This window comes from Amblyraja radiata, chromosome 26 (genome assembly GCF_010909765.2).
Source record: "Amblyraja radiata isolate CabotCenter1 chromosome 26, sAmbRad1.1.pri, whole genome shotgun sequence".
Classification (NCBI taxonomy): domain Eukaryota; kingdom Metazoa; phylum Chordata; class Chondrichthyes; order Rajiformes; family Rajidae; genus Amblyraja; species Amblyraja radiata.
In genome coordinates, this window is record NC_045981.1 from 11,854,419 (window position 1) to 11,876,600 (window position 22,182).

At 40.9% G+C, this 22,182-nt stretch overlaps 1 protein-coding gene across 1 annotated transcript in view; it reads right to left on the reverse strand.

Moving 5' to 3' along the window:
* The window catches only part of LOC116987736 (E3 ubiquitin-protein ligase rnf213-alpha-like), a 138,424-nt gene that overhangs the window by 34,581 nt on the left and 81,661 nt on the right, over positions 1-22,182 (reverse strand). The window contains exons 31-44 of the mRNA XM_033043967.1: positions 20,096-20,218; positions 18,599-18,651; positions 18,111-18,264; positions 17,495-17,630; positions 16,410-16,598; positions 15,674-15,804; positions 15,417-15,574; positions 14,129-14,341; positions 9,858-10,036; positions 7,076-7,196; positions 6,594-6,694; positions 4,722-4,904; positions 2,146-2,318; positions 127-226 (exon numbers count right to left, since the gene is read on the reverse strand). Of these exons, the coding sequence (XP_032899858.1) occupies positions 127-226; positions 2,146-2,318; positions 4,722-4,904; positions 6,594-6,694; positions 7,076-7,196; positions 9,858-10,036; positions 14,129-14,341; positions 15,417-15,574; positions 15,674-15,804; positions 16,410-16,598; positions 17,495-17,630; positions 18,111-18,264; positions 18,599-18,651; positions 20,096-20,218 (2,014 nt within the window). The remainder of the gene's footprint in view (positions 1-126; positions 227-2,145; positions 2,319-4,721; positions 4,905-6,593; positions 6,695-7,075; positions 7,197-9,857; positions 10,037-14,128; positions 14,342-15,416; positions 15,575-15,673; positions 15,805-16,409; positions 16,599-17,494; positions 17,631-18,110; positions 18,265-18,598; positions 18,652-20,095; positions 20,219-22,182) is intronic.

Sequence of the window (22,182 nt, forward strand, 5' to 3'; positions counted from 1 at the left end):
TTCTAGTTGTAGTGAAATAATTGGAATGGAAGTTCAATATTCACATTTAATACCGCTCTTTTTTCATAACTTTTTCTAGTTTTACAACAAACCAGTAGTAATACTAATACCAACAATAGATTGTACCTGTATTTCAACAGTAGTTTAAGAACAATGGAACGGACAACAGGATTTTGATCAGCGGCCTCAACAAATGGTGAAAGATGTCTCGTAGCATACGAACAGTCTATGGGAAAAGAAAAAGCAACTGATGTAGAAAGGGAAATTAACCAATGCAATGCTTGAGGTAAATGTGAGACTAAGTACTAAGTATTGTTTTACAACACTGATAGCATAATTCAACAACCAAAATAATTGCTTCCCTGCTACTGAATGAGTTGAAAGCTGCTAAGGTAAATGCCAAAGCAACTGCTCCACAGCGGGAAGTGGGAACAAACCTGCAATGAAAGGTTCCACAGCCAGTTTGAAAAAATCACATGGGGAGATCTCCCATTCCAGAAGAATCCATGACAGAAACAATATTAGATTATCTCCATAGAAACAAACACTCATATCATCAATTCTACAAAACAGATTCTTCCCGGCTGTTATCAGGTAACTGAATCATCATACCACAACCAGAGAGCAGTGCTGAACTACTGTCTACTTCTTTGGTGATCCCCGGACTATCCTTGATCGGACTTTGCTGACTTTACCTTGTTATTCCCTTATAATGTATTTATACACTGTAAGTGGATTGACTGTAATCATGTATTGTCTTTCTGCTGACTGGTTAGCAAGCAAAGAAAGCTTTTCACTGTACCTCGGTACACGTGACAATAAATTAAACTAAACTGAAACTATTAATCTTTCTTAATACTTTCATTGTACATCGAGAGCATAACTGATTATTTTTTTGTTGAAATCAATGAATATAGAAACTTTAGTAGTTAGGACTCAGTTTTAAAAACGACCTTCCCAAGAGCTAACCAACTCATTCAACTTTGCCCAGTTAACCAACTTTTTTCCTTTAATTCTACGTGAAGGGCACCTTTACTGAGTAACAGAATACTTTCAATTTCAATTGCATTCTGTAGCATCAGACACTACCAGGTCAGCAAAGCAGAGATAGTTTTAACAGCTCCCCTTTAATAATCTGCTCCATCTCCACCTCTGATGCACATTCCCACATTTCAATCCAATCATCACCCAGAAAATTAGGTGGATAGAACACAGAACATATATAGGACAGTATGGCACAGGAACAAGCCCTTTGGCCCACATTGTCCAAGAAGAACATGATGCCAAGTTAAACTACAGATGAATTCATGGGAGGTGGTCTTGGAGGGAAGGATGCTCCTCAAACTGTGGAGCATCTTGGACAATACAGCTTGGCCTCTCCATGACACACTGGTCAACCTGAGGAGCACCTTCAGCAACAGACTGGTTCCACCAAGACGCAGTACAAAACATCCCAGGAGATCCTTCCTCCCTGTGGCTACCAAACTGTACAACTCCTCCCCCTTCTTTGTGGGATAGATTGCCTGCCCCCCAATCTTTGAACATCCCCAATCCTTCCCATTCGTCACTTTAATTTCATGTATCTTGTGTTTTATGACTGTTGGCAAATCAATTTCCCTCCTGGGATAAATAAAGTTCTATTGTATCATATGCCCATAGATGCTGATCGACTTAATAATGTCTTCCAGACTTATTTTATCCCGTTTGTCACCAATGTGAATCTGACATGCTAATGCATGGAGGCATCTGGACAGGTATAATGAATCCAGATCCAGCAATATTCAATGCCATTGCCATGATTTTCCATCATGCAGGTGTGGCCCACAGAACGTATAGGCTAGTTGCAAAGAAAAACACTATCACCATCAGTACAACTACATCAGGTAGATCATCTGATTACATACTCACCTCTTGTGATGGCTCTCCCTCAAACCACCCCACATCTTCCCACTGGCTGATATCCATGCACTGACATTGAATCCAACCAAATGTTAAAATATTAAACCTACTCTAATTCCTATCAAGTTCCTTTCACCCTGGACTCTTGTCACCCAGATACAAGGAGTGAGGAGACTAAACAGACTGTGCAACCACCCCACTAACCAAAATAATAGGAATTACATAACTCCTTCAAAGTAGTCTAACCTTTGTCTGAGACGCTGGGATCTGCCTTTTTTAGAAAAAGTAGCAGAGACAGTAGATCGTGAACCACTTCTTTTGTTGGTGGTGAGTTATCTTTGAAGCAGACCATGGAAACCAAAGCTATGAAAAATGCATCACACCTCTTGCAAAATAGGATTACTTTTGAAACAGCTTCACTGTAATAGAAATAAAAAATCATGGCAGTGTAAATATTCAGCTACTTCTGCAATATAGCACAGTTACTTTAAAGAATCAAAAAAAATGTTATTTTCTTTCAGATTGTTTGTGAAATTGAGTGTACACTAAATGATTTTGAAGACATGCAGTAAGTCTGCATTTGATGGACTCAGTTTTGCATTTTAGATCCTAATATTAGGTAAGGAATTCATCAAAATGTTGGTTTTAACAAGAAATTATTGCGAACAATAAGTTTCACTATTGACAACTAATTCCCATCTCTAAACCAAACTAAAGGCAGTGGCAAGAATATGGGGAAATTCAAATAAAGAACAATCATTTTTTAATTTTGATTAATAAAATTTCGTAAATTATTTTTATGTTTAAAATGTTTCATATGCACATAATACTCAATCTGGGAAATATGCTTTCAAGACCTTATATCAGTAAGGCCTGGTTCGTGATTTTCATTAGTGCCAAAGATTAAGAAATCAACAGTAATGTAGCTAGTACTTAAGTAGTAAAACAACCCTTGCTACAATTGTGTTGTGATCTGATTCTGGCTTATCATTCCAAACCAGTAACTACAAATCTTATAACAAATGAATTATGAAGAATCCTCTCAGCAAATAAATATATTTTGTGTTACTAGCGAGATCAAGTTTGTTGCGCTCTATCATTATTTAAACAATAGACAATAGGTGCAGGAGTAGGTCATTAGGCCCATCGAGCCAGCACCGCCATTCACTGTGATCATGGCTGATCAAGCACAATCAGTACCCCGTTCCTGCCTTCACCCCATATCCCTTGACTCCGCTATCTTTAACTATCGAACTCTCTCTTGAAAGCACCCAGAGAATCAGTCTCCACTGCCTTCTGATGTAGAGAATTCCGCAGATTAGCAACTCTGTGGGTGGAAACATCTCTGTTCTAAATGGTCTACCAATTCATCTAAACTGTGGCCCCTGGTACTGGACTCCCACAACATCAGGAACGTTTCCTGCCTCTAGCGTATCCAATCCCTTAATAATCTTATATGTTTCAATAAGATGCCCTCTCATCCTTCTAAATTCCAGTCGTTCCATTCTTTCAACATATGTCATTCCCGCTATCCTGGGAATTAACCTTGTGAACCTACGCTGCACTACCTCAATAGCAAGAATGTCCTTCCACAAATTTGGAGACCAAAACTGCACACAATACTCCAGGTGTGGTCTCAGCAGGGCCCTGTATAACTGCAGAAGGATCTCTTTGCTCCTGTACTCAACTACTCTTGTTATGAAGGTCAACATGCCATTAGCTTTCTTCACTGCCTGCTGTACCTGCATGTTTACTTTCAGTGACTGATGTACAATGACACCCAGATCTTATTACTTCCCCTTTTCCTAACTTGACACCGTTCAGATAATAAGCTGCCTTCCTGTTCTTTCCACCAAAGTGGATAACTTCACATTTATCCACATTAAACTGCATCTGCCCACTGACCCAACCTGTCCAGGTCAACCTGCATCCTCATAGCATCCTCCTCACAGTTCACACTACCACCGAGTTTTGTGTCATCTGCAAATTTGCTAATGTTACTTTTAATCCCTTCATCTAAATCATTAATGTATATTGTAAATAGCTGCAATCTCAGCACCGAGCCTTGCGGTACCCCACTAGTCACTGCTTGCCATTCTATGGCAAGCAGTGACTAGTGGTCAGTGACTAGTGGTCCAGAACTAGTGGTCCAGAACGCAGCCGCCCGACTCATCACCCACACCAAATCCTGGCATCACATCACTCCAGTCCTCAAACAACTTCAATGGCTTCCCATCTCCCACCGGATCACCTACAAAATCCTGGTCCTCACCTACAAAGCCCTCCACCATCTGGCCCCCCCATATCTCACTGACCTCCTCTCCCCCTACCAACCGTCACGGTCCCTCAGATCCACATCAGCCGGTCTCCTCTCCATCCACAAGTCCAACCTCCGCAGTTTTGGGGACAGAGCCTTCTCCAGGGCAGCTCCCAGGCTCTGGAACTCCCTCCCCCAACTGATCCGCAATTCCGTGTCCCTCACCATCTTCCAGTCCCGCCTCAAGACCCATCTCTTCACCTCTGCCTATCCTTAGCCCCACGTCCCCGTCCCTTTTCATCTGTGCATTAATTGCCTCATACTGTGTTTTGTATTGAATTTTGTCTTTACTTTGTGTACTAGTCATGTCTTTACTATTTATTTCATTCCCCTTACATGTTTTTCCTCTACATGCTCAATTTTTGTAAGGTGTCCTTGAGACTCTTGAAAGGCGCCCATAAATAAAATTTATTATTATTATTATTATTCTGAAAGAGACCCGTTAATCCCTAATCTTTGTTCTAATAAATTGAAATCAACCAATTTCGTAACACCTATAGAATACCTTATTTCTTCGGACGCCTCTGGTACATAATCATTAGCCACAGCAGTGCGGCAACATGGGCAGTATACATCTCCTGATGCGAACCACTGCTTAATGCAGTTTAAGCAGTAAAGATGATCGCATGGAAGCAATACAGGATTGTTGAGTTCTCCAAAGCAAACTGAACATTCTTGCAGACCGTATCTACAATACAATAAAAGATCAACAATAAAATTAATAGTCTGAAAAAGTCTGAAGATGGCTCTCAACCCGAAACGTAACCCATTCCTTCTCTCCAGAGATTCTGCCTGTCCCCGCTGAGTTACTACAGCATTGTGTCTACCTTCAACAGTAAAATTAAATTACATGTAGATCTTTTGACAGCTGTTCAGATAATAACTTAAGAAATCCTGTATTTTTCGCTATGCCTAGTAATATGTACAATTTGCTTTCTATCATTGTTCTGTATGCAGCCTGAAATCAGAAAACTGCAAAAAAGATTAGCTTGAAATGCAAAATAATCTCCTGGTTAGCGATGGAATGCTATTTTTAGGGAATGCTCTAAAAATATAGGGACACAAGAGACTGTAGATGTTGGAATCTAGAGCAGAAAATATGATCTGCCAGAGGAACTCAGAATCCATGGGAGGAAATTGATGTTTCAGGTTGAAACCATGTGTCAGTCTTGAAGCAGAATTTCAACCCAACACATTGATTGTCCATTCATCTCCATGGACATTTTTAGTTTAGAGATACAGAATGGAAACAGGCCCCTCGGCCCACCAAGTCCACACCAACAAACCACACACCTACAAACCTGTACGTCTTTGGAGTGTGGTAGGAAACTGGAGATCCCAGAGAAAACCCACGCAGGTCACAGGAAGAACGTATAAACTCCATATAGACAGCGACCGTAGTCAGGATCGAACCCGGGTGTCTGATGCTGAAAGGCAGCAACTCTACCGCTGCGCCACCTGATCCACTGCATTACCTGATCCACTTAGTTCCCCCAGCAATTAATTTATTTCCTCAAAGTGCACATTCTTTGCATGTACTGTACAGTACATGATTTCAAGAGAGAAATTTATCCCCTCAGGATCAATACAATACAATACAATACAATTTTATTTGTCATTTGAACCTCATTGAGGTTCAAATGAAATGTTGTTTTCTGCAGTCATACACACAAGAAAAAGACCCAAGACACAACACAATTTACACAGACATCCATCACAGCGCATCTCCTCCTCGCTGTGATGGAAGGCAAAAACGTATCCCTCCCCTGCACTCCCCATTCCCCTCCCGATGTCAGAGTCAAAGCCCCCGGCGGGCGATGGTAATTGTCCCGCGGCCATTAACGCCGCGCCAGGTGATGCAAGGCCGCACTCCGGGTCTTGTTGTTGGAGACCCCGGCGTGCGCTAGCAAAGTCCCGCAGCCATTCCAAGCCGCGCGGGGCGGTGATGTAAGGCCCCGCTCCAGGTACTCTTCGACCCCGCAACTCGGGCGGGAGAAGTCGCCGTTGCGGAAGCCCCGAAAAGCGGTCCCCCAGCAGGGACCCGCGGGCTCCCGGTGTTTCTGTCCACCAGACTTGCGGTAAGCCTCCGAATCTCCAGGGGTCCGGTCGCAGCAGCGCGCCACCACCGCTCCTCCCGCTCCGAACTCGGCCAGCTCTACGATGGTGAGTAGGTCCGCAGCTCCGCGACTGGAGCCCTAGGTCGTTCCTGCTGGAGGCCGCTCCACGTTGCTCAGCCCCAACGACAACGGAGACCTTCACTGATCAACAACCTTGAGCGGTCATTTATGTATTACAAATGTGAGAGTGACACAATGAGCTCGGTGTAACACGTAGAATTAAAACACGTCCCTCATAATTATTGTACGAACTCTCTTACCTGAAAAACAGACATCCTGCATCACGTTTGCATTCCCTTAGGATCGTAATCACAGCCTGAAAGGGATCTTGCAATCTCAAATCAGAGTTACTGTTCAGACTCTGCAAAAGTAAAAAATGGAATCAAATACAATTGTAATGCCGGCCTTACAGAAGCTGACATTTATAAATAACCATGTTCATATGCTACTGATTAAAAAGTCCTAAGCCTTGAAAGAATATCAGCTGATTTGACATGGAAATAGCACATCTGATTACCATTCAGACATGCAAAAATATTGTGTTAGTCACTGAAATGATACTGTGCCATTATTACTTGAAATTAAATTCAAACATAATTATACCAGCAGCGTGAAAAATGCTTTGGTTTTTTTAAACTTGATTGTTAAATTATCATGACTACTGCATAATGTCAAATTGCACGTAAGTAAACACCATAGGTAAATAAAAACAGTAAGAGCGATTCATAACACATAATGGTACCTTTGCAAGTCGAACAGCGTAGATTACAACCATGTTCTGCAATTTACTATGTATTTCATCAACTCCCAAAATGAGATGCTCCACGAAAAGTGACAATGAAAATATTCTCCGCCACCCAGATCTGAAATATAAACATGGTGCAAGTCCAATTGAAAAAAAAAGGCTGGAAACATTCAGTAGGCCAGGCGGTATCAGTGGAAAGAGAAACAGAGTTAGACTTCAGATTAAAGACTTCATCAGGACACTGCTGAAATGTCTTCAACCAGAAATGTTCACTCTGTTTCTCCTTCCATAGATCCTGCCTGACCCGTGGAGAGATTCCAGCAATTCCAGTTGTTTTGTGTTTAATACAAGATGGACAGAATTTCCCGCCATTCCCCTTCTAACTTTGCACTCTGATCTATTCCTGTTGTTTTGTCCATCTGGAACCTACTAGACTATTGCCAAATAACTTTTATTCTCATTTACTTTTCTAGTATTCATTGTAATTTACGTACTTCTGTTGGTATACTGCGCCAAAAGTATGCTGTCATTTGCTGGGCACTTCCTTAACCATTGTTGGTATAGGACTGGCAATAGATGCCAACTTGATTCCCTCTTTTCTACAGGTGAACCTGGCATTGTCTTTCCATTAATTTACCGTTTCTTTGCGCAGCTCCTGGAATCCCCCCCAGCATGTTAATCTTCAAATCGGCTTCATTGGTTCTGCAGATTAGTTGCATAATTTCTACCTCCATCAGCCAATTACAGACCACCAAACATAACTTTGATCTCTGCACAATAACTCCTCCCTGTGCGTTGTTTACAATCAGGATATATCTATCTATCTTAAGCTTTGATAATCCTATATAAGATGAATCTTCTTTAGGCTTAATTGTATGGGTATTTTGCCTCCCCTTTGATCAAGATATTTGTCTTCCTTGTCACTCTGTATATTTATTGTCTTTTTCTTCTCTCGTTCCCAGCAACCAAATAATGCTTCCTTTTAGCTTCTTCTTTCGAGTATTTTGACCTGCCAGAACCACTACTTTACTGCTGACTTAATGAGTCTTGTAAAGTGCCCATTTGAAATGGAGATTGATCCCTGGGATGGCGGGACTGCTATATGAGGAAAGATTGAAAAGACTAGGCTTGTATTCACTGGAGTTTAGAAGGATGAGGGGGATCTAAAAGAAACATATAAAATTATAAAAGGACTGGACAAGCTAGATGCAGGAAAAATGTTCCCAATGTGGGGCGAGTCCAGAACCAGGGGCCACAGTCTTAGAATAAAGGGGAGGTCATTTAAGACTGAGGTGAGAAAAAACTTTTTCACCCAGAGAGTTGTGAATTTATGGAATTCCCTGCCACAGAGGGCAGTGGAGGCCAAGTCACTGGATGGATTTAAGAGAGAGTTAGATAGAGCTCTAGGGGCTAGTGGAGTCAAGGGATATGGGGAGAAGGCAGACACGGGTTATTGATAGGGGACGATCAGCCATGATCACAATGAATGACGGTGCTGGCTCGAAGGGCCGAATGGCCTCCTCCTGCACCTATTTTCTATGTTTCTATGTTCTGTGGATAGGTTAACCTTGTTTAGAGTGGAAATTACAAAACCGTCAGCAGGAATGAGATGATCAGCTGCCTAATGAAATGGAAAATAAACTATGATCTGGTAAAACATAAATGATTGGAGGAAATTGCTAACAATGACATGAGAACAAAAATGTGTATAACATAGCAATGATTAGTGATGAGAAAAGATGAAATACAAAGGTAAGCTAGCCAATAATATAAGAGGATAGCACGAGATTCTTCAGTTATATAAAGATCAAGAAAGATGCAAGGGTGGACGTTGGATGACTGGAGAATGATACAGGAGAAGTGATAATGGGGAATATAGAAATGGCTGAGGAGTTCAATAACTTTTTTGCATTAGTCTTCACAGTGGAAGACACCAGCAACGTGCCCGAAGAGTCAGGGGTGGAAGTTTATGGAGTGGCTATTGCTAGGGAGAAGGTGCTTGGTATTGTTTACAGTGTTATGTTTACATGTTCTGTTGTACTGCAGCAAGTAAGAATTTCATTGTTCTATCTGGGACATATGACAATAAAACAGTTGACCAGTGGAGTTCCGCAAGGGTCAGTGCTGGGGCAGTTTGCAGATGATACGAAAATAGGTGTAGGGGCAGCTAGTGTAGAGAAAGCAGGAACTCTGCAGAAGGACTTGAGCAGGTTGGGAGAATGGGCAAAGTGGCAGATGGAATATAGTGTAGCAAAGTGTGGTGTCATGCATTTTGGTAGTAGGAATAAAGGTTTAGACTATTTTCTAAATGGGGCGAGAATCCAGAAATCGGAGGCACAAAGCGACTTGGGAATGCTGGTGCACGATTCCCAAAAAGTCGAATCGGTAGTAAAGAAAGCAATATCAATGGCAGCATTTATTTCAAGATGGCTTGTACATAAAAACAGGGATGTAATGTTGAGGCTCTATAAGGCACTGGTGCGGTCGCATTTAGAATAGTGTGAGCAATTTTGGTCACCATATTTGAGGAAGAATGTGCTGGCTCTGGAGAGGGTCCAGAGGAGTTTTACAAGAATGATCCCAGAAATGAGTAGGTTAACCTATGATGAGCATTTGTCGGCCTTGGACCTGTACTCGCTGAAGTTCAGAAGAATGAGGGGGGACCTCATTGAAACACACAGAATAGATGATTACAAATCTTTAATTTACTTTGAAAATTCTATTAATTGAAAAAACAGTATCCTCCTATAAATACAAAAATGACACACAAAATTCTTACTGGACATAATGCATAATGGAAGATTTCCTTCCTTCACATTGTGATAAGACTTCTGTGCAGACCAACTCAATGGGCATTTGCAGAGTGTTCACCATCTGCAGCCAGGCCGGATATGACAATTTAGTGTGTTCAAATTCCAGCAAATCAACACAGGCAGCTGCTGCATAAATATCTATGACCTGTATTAAAATTGCAAACATTAATAGTTGAATACATTTTTTAAATAGTTAAATAAATCCATTAGAAATAGTAAAAAGCATACCACTTCTACCATTATTCAATACTGAAAATAATTATATTGGATATTACACAATATTTTTCCAATCTGATATTCTCATTTTACGAAAAGCACCACTAATATCCAGGCAGCAAGCTTAAAGAAAATCTTTCAGTTTACTTACACTGGCAAACTATCAAATCGATGAGCAGAGTATTACACATCATCTACATGGATGATAGCAAGTTCTTTAACAAGGTCCCACATGGGCTAGTTAAATCACATGGGATCATGGGATCCAGGGTGAGCTATCCAAGCAGTCTCGTGTCTCTGGATACAAAATGGCTTGGTAAAGTGAATAGCCCCCCCCCCCCCCCCCCCCCCCCCAGGGTAGGGGATCTAAAGCTAAAAGTCACAGCTTTAAAGTGAGAAGGGCAATATTTAAAATGAATCTAAGGAGCTACATTAGCACACAAAGGCTGGTGGGTATGGAATGAATTTCCAGAGAATGCTGTAGGGGTGGGTACAATTGCAACATTTAAAAGACATTTAGATAGGTACATGGATAGGAAAGGTATAGAGAGATATGGGCCAAACATAGGCAAATGGGGCAGGTCAGGTAGACAGCATGGTTGGCATGGACAAGTTGTGTTGAAGGGCCCAATTTCTGTGTTGTGTGATTCCATGACTCTAAGATGCTGGAACAACTGGTAGTTTTATTTAAATTGTTTAAAATGTGGGTGAAACTGATTTTAAAAAATCAAATATAAAATCAGGTTATTGTGTCCTGAAGGTTTAAGTTAGAAGTGTTTAAGTTAGGGTTCTAACTTAAGCCCTCAGGACCCAGTAACCCGATTATATTTTTGAATACTTGAATTGAATTGAATTGAATTGAATTGAATACCTTTATTGTCATTCAGACCTTACGGTCTGAACAAAATTTCGTGCCTGCAGTCATACATACAATCATACAATAATAAACAACAAGAAACACAAATTAACATCCACCACAGTGTATCCTCCAAGCACCTCCTCACTGTGGTGGAGGCAAAAATCTTAGGGTTACCGTCTCTTCCCTCCTCTTCACCCTCTGCGCTGAGGCGATTCCCCACCGGGCGATGGTACTAACAGTCCCGCGGCTCACCGAACCCCGCAAACGGGCCGGTTCATACACCGCGGCCCGGGGGTGGTCGAAGCTGCCGCCCTCCAGTCCAGCGGACGCAGCCGCTGGCCCGCGCTGAACCCAGGACTCGGGTCATAGCCGCAGAACGCCGTCCCAGCCACCGGAGCACCGTTCCAGCCCCGAGCCGGATCACCCTCACGTGAGTACCGTTCTCCCTTGGGCTGGGCCACTCCGACGGGAGTGCAGTTCTCCCTTGGGCTGGGCCACTCCGACGGGAGTGCCGTTCTCCCTTGGGCTGGGCCACTCCGACGGGAGCGCCGTTCTCCCTTGGGCTGGGCCACTCCGACGGGAGTGCTGTTCTCCCTTGGGCTGGGCCACTCCGACGGGCCACAGCCCCTCACGGGAGAGTCTCTCAGCCCCTCGCCAGGCCGCTCTCACGAGAGCGCAGTTCCAGCCCCGGGCTGGGCCACCCTCACGGGAGCGAGCTCAAGGCGAGTCCTGTCAGCTGCCTCCAGAGTCCCGAGGTCGCCAGCTCCGCCATTAGGCCTCAGCGTAGACGGAGGCAGAGAAGGGGGATATGACAAAAAGGTCGTATTCCCCCGAAGGGAGAGACAGCAAGCCCCGTTTCACCCCCCACCCCCCCCCACATAAACACAACCTAAAAAACAAAAACGTAACTAGACAAAACGAAAAAAAACAACACAAAAAAGTAAAAGACAAACGGACTGCAGGCGAGCCGCAGCCGTTCCCACCGCCGCCACTTTATCCATTTCATCCACATTAAATAGTTTTATTTAAAACTACCAGAGGCTGAATGGGCTCAAACGTATATCCTGGCAGCAATGGAAGCTGAGGGATGATCTTATAGTGCAATACCATATCATGAGGGACATAGACAAGGTGAATAATCAGTCTCTTCACTATGGTACAGGAGTCTAAAACTAAAGATGTATGTTTATGGTAGAGGGAAAACATTTAAAAGTTATCTGAGATACAACATTTTCCACAAACTGTCAGAAGACGTGGTAGAGGCGGATGTAATTACAAAATTTAAAATAAACTTGGACAGATACATATATATTGGCACAGGCAAATGGGACAGTTGTGCCAAAAGACCTGTTTCCATGCCATATACATAGCTCTATCCGTATATGGCTATGATGTCAGGCTTACTCTTTCATAATTCTTTGTTTATACATTTGCTTCTATTTGAAATAGTATTTGTCAACCTCCAAACACGAGGATAGACACAAAATGCTGGAGTAACTCTGCGGGACAGGCAGCATCTCTGGGGAGAAGGAATGAGTTTCAGGTCGAGACCATTCTTCAGTCCGTTGAAGAGTCTTGACTCGAAACATCACCCATTCCTTCTCTCCAGAGATGCTCCCTGTCCCGCTGAGTTACTCCAGCATTTTGAGTCTATATTCAATTTAAATCAGCATCTGCAGTTCTATCATACAAATCCAAACAAGAGGAATTGTTCCAGTGTCTAAAGAATTTTAGACCACCATTCTACTATTCGTAGGGCCACCTCCTTTAGTATTCTAGAAAGTAGATTTTCCCACCCTGTGGATTTGCCAGCTTTTAATTCCTGCAATTTCATAAATACTATTTCTTTACCAATACTGATTTCCTTTAGTTACTTTTCTTTGTAGTCTTGGTTTCCTAACATAACTGGGAAGCTATTTGTATTCTATCTTTTGACAAAAACAATAAAATGGCATTATTCTTATTTATAATAGGAGGGAAGAAGATAATACGTTATTGCCTACCATCACAGTGCGCTGTGGTGGATGTTTATGTACATTTTTATGTAGTTGTGTATCTTGTTGTTTTTTTGGTATGACTGTATGGCAAATATGGCAAATGTCACAAAAACGAAGGAGCTGATTGTGGACTTTAGAAGAGCACAACATCCAAGGACGTACACGCCACTGGAGATAAATGGGACTACTGTGGATAGGGTGAGCTGCTTTAAATACCTGGGAGTCCACATCACAGAGGGTCTGACATGGACAACACACACTGCCGCACTGGTGAGTAAGGCAAGGTAGCGCCTTTACCCCCTCAGGCAGCTGAGGAAATTCAGAGTCTCTCTGAGGCTCCTTCAGTGTTTCTACTCTGGGGCTGTAGAAAGCATCTTGTCCAGCAACATCACAAACCGGTTTGGGAACAACTCTGCCCAGGACAGGAAGGCGTTGCAGAGAGTATGGGAACTACACACGCCCCCATGCAAGACCTATACACCAGGAGGTGCAGATCCAGAGCCAACAACATTATGGGGGACCCCTACCACCCCAGCAACGGACTATTCCAGCTGCTATGGTCAGGCAAACGCCTCTGCTGTAATGCTGTGAAAACAGAGAGGATGAGACGGAATTTCTTCCCACAGGCCATCAGGACTGTAAACTCCTATCTCACCAGGGACTAATTTACTGTACTAATTTACTGTTGTGTTGTGTCTTTTGCAAAAAAATATTTTCTAACGTAAATACTGATTCTATTCTATTCTGTTCTATAGTTTTTGCACAATCCGCAGGCATTGCCACTTTCATTTCACTGCACATCTTGTATGTGTATGTGACAAATAAAGTTGACTTGATCAAATGCCAGTACAATACAATTACAATACATATTAATGTACATTAATACATTATTTTGACGTGGTAAATTGTTAAAATATCATCTAGAATGAATGGTGCATCTAGAATGAATGGTGCTTGATGTAAAATATCATTTTATTTTGCCTACGATAAATGTAACAGCTGGTTATAGAATAGAAAATGAGGATTTTTAAAAATCTGTGATTTAGGACACCCAATATTATATAACATTATACAGTTCTATTTAAATGCAATTTTTTCTCTTAATAGCTCTAAAAATATCCAAATTATTTAGCAAATTAATCAAAATATTCAGCAATATTCTCACCATCTCTTTGTCTTCAGCCTTCTGTATTTTATCTTTGATCTTCTGTAGCAATGTCAGAACAGAAGGATTCACTACAATAATTCTTGAAAAGTTCTGCAGACGGTTTTTGAAATGTTGATATGCAACGTGCACCCAAAGCAAAGACATTTCGTCTCCAATATTATGTTCTATTTTCAGCTGATTTATGCAGGAGATCAGTGCTCCTTGAAGGAACTATGAAAAACAAAACCTCAAATTAGTAAATAACAAATTATGTTCAATAAAAGGGTACAAGCATTTCTCAGGCTCACATCATGAATTAGTTCACTGCTGCCATATCCAGGGCTGAAAATAAACCTTGATAACGATTTTCATAATGAGGGGAAATTTGAGGGGGAACAACTTCCTGTGAACAAAGTAGAAACAAAGAACTGCAGATGATGGTTTACAAAAAAATATACAACGTGCTGTAGTAACTCATGGGTCAGGCAGCATTGATGAAGCTGAATAAAGTTACAAAAATAAGAAAATATTAAAATAGGTTTCTGGGCTAGCTTACAGCTTATATTTAGTGTCAAATTAGGCTTGCCTCAGGTTGCGGTGTGTGAGATAATAAATACTATAACATTGTCTCCCAAGTGAGGAGGTGACAGAGAGGAAGAGAGAAAGAGCTAAGTCATCTCTATGAAGTAAGATGCCGTAAACCAAGTGTCCTATGTTTATGAGGGAGGAGGTGACGAGAGATGCTACATTTCTTTGATGTATTTGAAAAGTAAGATGCCGTAAACCAAATGGCCAATGTTTATGAGGGAGGAGGTGACAAAGAGGAAGAGAGAAACAGCTAGAGTCATCTCTTTGAAGTAAGATGTCATAAACCAAATGGCCAATGTTTTTAATATATCTTGTACCATGTGACAAAATGCCTTTGATGTGATGCCTTTTCCTGTACCTCTGACCATGACTAATGTCTGTGGAATGTGCTAAGGTGACAAACATACACTATATAATGCTATGTAATTCTGTTGTTCAGGGAAGTGGAGAGCACAGTTAAGTGTCTACATTGGTCACTTGACTGAAATTCTCGCTCCCTTCCATCGGCCGATAATAAGTAAAGATTTGAACTGGTCTACCAAACAGTTTGTGTGGTGTCTGTTTATTAAGAAGCGAACCTGTTTAGTTGTTATAAAAGTAACTTTTTCAGCATCTTTGGAGAACATGGATAGATGACGTTTTGTGTCAGGACCCCTCTACAGAACTCTGCTTTATACAATGAAAAGCACGCGGCACTTTACCACATTTTCGCAATTACCTCAAATTCAACTTCAGTTGAGATTTTCATTGTCATCAGCAGGAAATCAGCCAAGTACCTGAAGAAAAAGTTCTGTCTCCATTCTTCATTCACATTTGAAAAGTACTTTCCAAATCCAGTTTTGTTAAATATTTCATTCAGCTTTGGTTCAACTTGTCCTGTTTATGGGTTTTGGAAATAAAACAAGTAATATCTTAGAAACATAGCAAATAGGTGCAGGAGTAGGACATTCGGCAGGAGTAGGCCATTGCTAATACCTTCCATGTATTGGGCTTGAATCCATAGCTCATCCAGAAACTCCTTTATTCTCCAACTGAAAGGAAGCTCATTGCCAATATTTAGTACGTCCATCTTCATATAATTGTGGACAACAATTTCAGATTCCAAACTGTCAAAAGAATAAATACAATTTTTCTGGATTATATTAAAAAATGTAATACAGCAGCTCAAACATGTCTCTTGATTTATGTCAATTCTAATTTTCACTGGCGCTGGATGATATTCATGTCCTGTGAGGTGACTGTAGCTATTCCACTCATTAACTCGTGCCTGATTTTAGTCTACGACTGTTAGAAAATTATCAAGATCTGTACGTTACAATCAGAAAACTTAAACAATTGAATACACTAAAAAGACTAATTTACACAATTATGGGGGTAAAAATACACTTTATCTTTGTCATAAATAGTCAACCTCTCATTTTATAAAATGACAGGTTGCCTACTTATGACAAAGATGAAGTGATTTTTTTCTCAGAAGCCTATGAGTACAATTATTTCCCCAGCAGAGAGCATTAGAAGCAGAATTTGAATATTTAAAAACAAGGCAGGAAGATTCCAATATGTTACAGGTGGGGTGGTTGAGCTTGAGGAGTTGAGCAGTCTATTCTTGCTCCTAATTCATATATTCATAAAATAGAAACAGAAAAATACAAATCTTAATCAATTCTGATCCTTTTGAAATACTGACTTTCCTTTCAATATAAATACTAACCTGAAGATAGTTCTGTTGTAAGGAAGCTCCAAGAGATTTGCGTCATTAAAAATGTTCATCCATAGATTTCGTACAAATAAAGGAGTATCATCACGTAACAAATTTAAGTTACAGTCTCGGTCTATAACAGAGATTATCTGTGCCAGAAGAGGTGTTACTACTGTTTGAATTCGCTTCCAAAGTGTGTGTCTGTGAAGCAAAAATTAACGTTTTTTTAAAGTATGAATCCCAAAGCCAAGATAACCCTGACGAGTATTAAATATAAGACATATGCGATATATCAAGTGTTGTTGTTGGATGAATCCAATCTCTTCAGGAACACACTATAGATTATTTGGTGGTAGCTGGTGAGGAGGGTACACGATGGAAGAAGGATGGGCAGCAATATTATTCTACCAATGCAAATTGGCACAATAAATTAAAATTGTGCGTGTAAATAGAAAATTAAATCAAGAAACAAGAAATTGCATTTGGTAAATTGATTCAATCTGCTTGGATTTTGTGACATTTGTAACACAATTCCATCTAAGAGCATCCTCTAAACATTCCGGCATCTTTCAAACTGAACATACCTCTACAATGAAAATTGCATAAGCACAGCAAAATAAATTAATGTGCTGGTAAGTAGAAATGAAGAGGAATGAAAATTAAGCAAGAATGAGGAATAATATTGTACATGGTACTAGACCATCACATTAAATGATGCAATTTCAGGAAACGTTTTTTTTAAAGTACCTGCAATGTGGAGGTAAATTTATTGATCCATTTCTCCCAGGGAGGTGCTGTGTTTGAATGGAAACACTAGTACGTAAGAATGGGTCAATGGTGCCAATTAGCCAAGCTACTTTTAACCTCAGATTCACATTGAATATGAAGAATTCATTAATTTAAATGAATTATTAAATAAACCTCCATTCCATTGCTGCAATTAAAGTTGGTAATGGTGTATTTAGATACTCTCTCCAACAAGCACACAATTTTTGTTTGCTTTGGAACGATATTCTACATATGTTTTTTCAGTAATTCATTTCATATTTAAAAAATGTTGTATGGCTTCTGAGACCAGGGGGCGTCCTTGAGTTTACCTGAAAGTGCCACCTTCCTGAAGGGCTTCAACATTTGAGGCTTCCCGTAGCATCCACTCAGTTGCACTGAAAGACTCCTCATCACGTTTCACCAGAAGGGAGTGCAACCTTTGCTTCATCAATGCCAGGAATGAAGCTAAACAAAAAAATAAAATTGAGATTCAAAACTAATTACTGATACCTAATTACTGATATAGGTATTCATTTGCATACACTGAACACCGCACATTGTCTGTCTTCTTCCTCCAGATGCTGCCTGGCCCACTGAGTTCCTCCAGCACTTGTTTTGCTCAAGATACCAGCAACTGCAATCCCTAATGTTTCTGTCATCATCTAATGTTTTGCTTTTTTTTTGCTAGATTGCTCATTTGGACAAATGGCCATTATGGGTTAGGTGATAGTTGTTTCAAAAATATCAGATATACTAAAATAAGAACATAATACTTCTGACAGCAAATTTTAGACTTCCACATTTAATTGCCTGTGTATGAACTTATCCTGTAATCAATGTTAGTGCCGATTATCTGCCATTATTATAAATTTTGACAATGTTGTTAATATTTAAATTATCATTTTAGACATAAAACGGATTATTGTAAAGACATTAACAACAAACCTTTGAATTCAACATCTTCTCTTAACAGAGAAAGCAGGATTTCAACTCGTGTGGTGCTGCGACTTGAACTCCGATGAAGATCTCTCAGCATGCTAACAGCAGACTGCACACAATTCCTTATGAGGGAAGTTGTATCCAGTATCTTTGTTTTATCCTTATTAAAAAAAAAAGCTATTTTTGTAACAATGTTTATAAATTAGCAAACCATATATAAAAGGTATATATATAGAACTTATTACATGCAGTACATGTTCAAATTGTTCATTACCAATCTTAAACAATCTAGTTTTCCTTCTGTACTATTTTAGGTTTCTTCTTCTCTCCTGGGATTTTGAAAAGCCAAATCAAACCTGCTAAACTGTGTTTTACATCATTCTTCAGAAATATCAAAATCAAAAGCTTAATATCAGGATTTTCAGAGACATTGACAATGTACAATACTGCAGTGATTCCAAGAAAACGATCACCAAAATAATTAAAATACTTACAAGAATCTCTTCCTCCTGATCAACAATCATGGCTGAAATACAAACAGATATTGGTTAAATACACACATTTCATTCTTATAAAGACGATTTGAATGAATTGACATCAGTTCACTCATCAATTGAACAATTATCAACCAAACTTCAAAGCCTTTGGAGAAAATGACGTTTTGGGTCGAGACCACTTCTGATGAAGGGTCTTGACCTGAAATGTCACCTATTCCTTTTCTCCAGAGATAATGAATGATCCGCTGAGTTACTCCAACATTTTGTGTCTATCTTTGGTGTAAACCAACATCTGCTGTTCCCTCTTACACATACTCAAAGCCTTTCCTCTGAAAACAAAATACAAATCAGGAGTGTAACAACATATTCTTCCTTAGTTGAATGCAGCTTGAGAAACATCAGCCAGCAATTCATTTGATGGTGGTCTGATTCAAGATCATCAAGCTGTTATTTAATTTGATTAACTGCTGATTCACTACTTTAAGCATCCACTTCTTCGACAACTAGCCATACACTGCAGCAACATGCCAGGACGTCTTCAACACATCCCCAAACGTACATCCTGAATCACCAAGAAATGTTTGCACCCACTTCCCCGATGCTCATATCCAAGTTATCATCATTCTGTCCAAATCAGAAGTTGTTGCTTTTAATTGATGCCAGGTCAATGTCATACCTTCAGAAGGCTAGCTGTTCCAAGAACACCGCTCACCATGATCTTCCCAAAATTCTTTAAACAATGGACAATAAATATTGGCCTAACTATAACACACAAATTCTAAAATTCATTGACATATGTTAATAACTCTCTTCACTTTCTTTATCATCATCTCATAATTCCTGTACCATGACACCCAGAACTGCATGCAAACATTTTATCCATACACAAATATCCTTTACAAGTACATGATTAATTTCCTTGATTAATGTGTGCCTTTTGAAATTAAAGTTTATAAAGTTCCAATAATTTTCTTGTCACCAAAAAAAATAGCTGTTATGTAATTCAGGGAACACCCTTAATGAGATGGAAACCAAAATAAAATGAATGACATAGAATTGATAATACCAATCTACTGTATGTCACCAACCTGTGTCATCAACTATCACCAATCTGTGTGATTTATTTTCCCTAGGTCTCCATCTAGCATAAATATGCTTTTGATTTTCTGCAACTCTTCCATTTAAAAAAAAATTTAAAGCATGTCTGTTTTCTAAATTTTTGAATTTCTGACCAAAAACATTAACAGTTTGGACGCAACAGATGCTGTCAGATCATCATCACAAAAATGCTCCCCTATCAATACTTTCTCCAATGATTTATTTCCAAAAGCCAAATCCAGAACTGCACCATCTACAAACAGCAACTCCTGCCCTCTCAACACTTGTTGATGTTACACCAACTATATCCCAATTCATATTAGGATAATTGAAATTTTATGGAGATCATATAGAAGCAAGCGAAATTCTAAAAAAAGAAAAATATTAAGCACATACGTTCAGGCTCCCCTGGGTCTCTGCCGAAAAGCTGGCTAATAGTAATCCCTTTGAAAGCTGTCAGATCTGTAAACATGTCTTTCGATTTCCGAAGGTCATCAATATGAACTGACTGCCATGGGTCTAAAAATAGACAGAATATATTAAGGTGGAGCTTTATTCACTATAAATTACTTTGGTTTGAAACATAAAATATATAAACACTTTGAAGAATTATAAAATTGTAAACCTGAAATTGAAACAGAAAATGCTGGAAGTGTTTAGCCAGGTTATTATAATAATAATAATAATAATAATAATAATAATAATAATAATAATAATAATAATAATAATAATAATAATAATAATAATAATAATAATAATAATAAACTTTATTATGGACTCGAGGTCCAGACAAGGGGCAACATTACATTAAAAAATGCATTGCATATTAAAAAAATATCATAAAGTACATATAAAATCTTAGTACAGGTGCACAACCTTTTATCCGAAGATCCAAATAACGAAAACCTCCGAATAGCGGACATTTTTTCGGTCCTTGAAGAAAGGTCCTTGAAAACGTTCACCGAGGGCGGCCCGCAGAGGTGACAGCGGAACCTCCGGTCGGTCCTCGAAGAAAGGGGAACTAAATCCCCATTCATAAAAGGGAAGGTGAGGGTATATTGCGCGGGAGGGTTAATAATTGACAATATGCTGCTGCCTGCCCGCTGAGTTAAAAAGTTCCCACGGTAGACTCACGATACACTGTACGATACACAGTGTATCGTGAGTCTTGCGTGGGAACTTTTTAACTCAGCGGGCAGGCAGCAGCAGCAGATTGTCGCTGCCTTCAGTTTCACCCCACCTACACCCCTCTGCTTCCCGGCCATGTGTGTGACCCCTTCCCTCCCCTCTCCAGCTCCCCGCTCATTGCACCGGCGCGGGGGCTTTGCACTGTCTTCATGTCGGCAATGCTAGCAGGTCAGTGCCAGTCACCGGAGACGTCAGGACCAACGGGACACGACCCCCAGGCCCACTGTAAGCACGGAGATCCCAGAGACCCACAGCCAGCAGCAGCCCAGCCCTGTTCCAACTCCAGAGGAAAACTGCAAACTGGCCGGAGACATCAGGACCACCAGAAGCCGTTCCCCGATGGGCCGCTACGGCGACAAGTGGCAGTTCGCCCACAGCCCCCTCATCGGGACATCGACCCCCAGGCCCATTGCAAGCACGGATATCCCAGATCAGCAACTCCAGACCAGCCCCGCTCCAACTCCAGAGGAACACGCTCCCCGTATGGGCAGAAGCTGATGGTGTGCAAGGTACGTCTTGTTCTTGGGGTCGCGCAGCTCGGGCTGTGGGCGAACTGCCACTTGTCGCCGTAGCGGCCCATCGGGGAGCGGATTCCTCTGGAGTTGGAGGGGGAGGGGGGTATTGTGCTGTTTGATCGCCCCCTGCTATCCCAGGGACAGGGAGACAGGACGTTCACCGAGGGCGGCCCGCAGAGGTGACAGCGGAACCTCCGGTCGGTCCTGGAAGAAAGGGGAACTAAATCCCCATTCATAAAAGAGAAGGTGGGGGTACATTGCGCGGGAGAGTAGGAATCCCAAGACAAAGTTGAGTGAGCGTTCACCGAGGGTGACCCGCAGAGGTGACAGCGGAACCTCCGGTCGGTCCTGGAAGAAAGGGGAACTAAATCCCCTTCATAAAAGAGAAGTGGAGGGTATATTGCCCGGGAGGGTATATCGCCTACCTGGAAGAAACCGGACATTTTTTCCAGGATGTCGTCTGCACACCAAAGCTCACGTTTGGCGCCAAACGCACGTCGCCTCTGCTGCACACGGATATAAGAGTGTGAAAATGTCGCCTTAGGCCGCCTAAGGGCATGTAGCCCCGCTAGGGTGACATGAGTGCGAGAGGTGATTCAATGCTGCGGTCACATTTATAAATTCAGGAATTCATTCAACACACTGCATCACATAAAAGCATTATAAATTATATTTAAAAAAAACACAATACATCAGTTAAAAATCCAGATTAAAAGAATGATCAATGTCCTACAACGAGACAACGATACCAGTGTCTCCACAGCTGGGATTCGTAGCGTG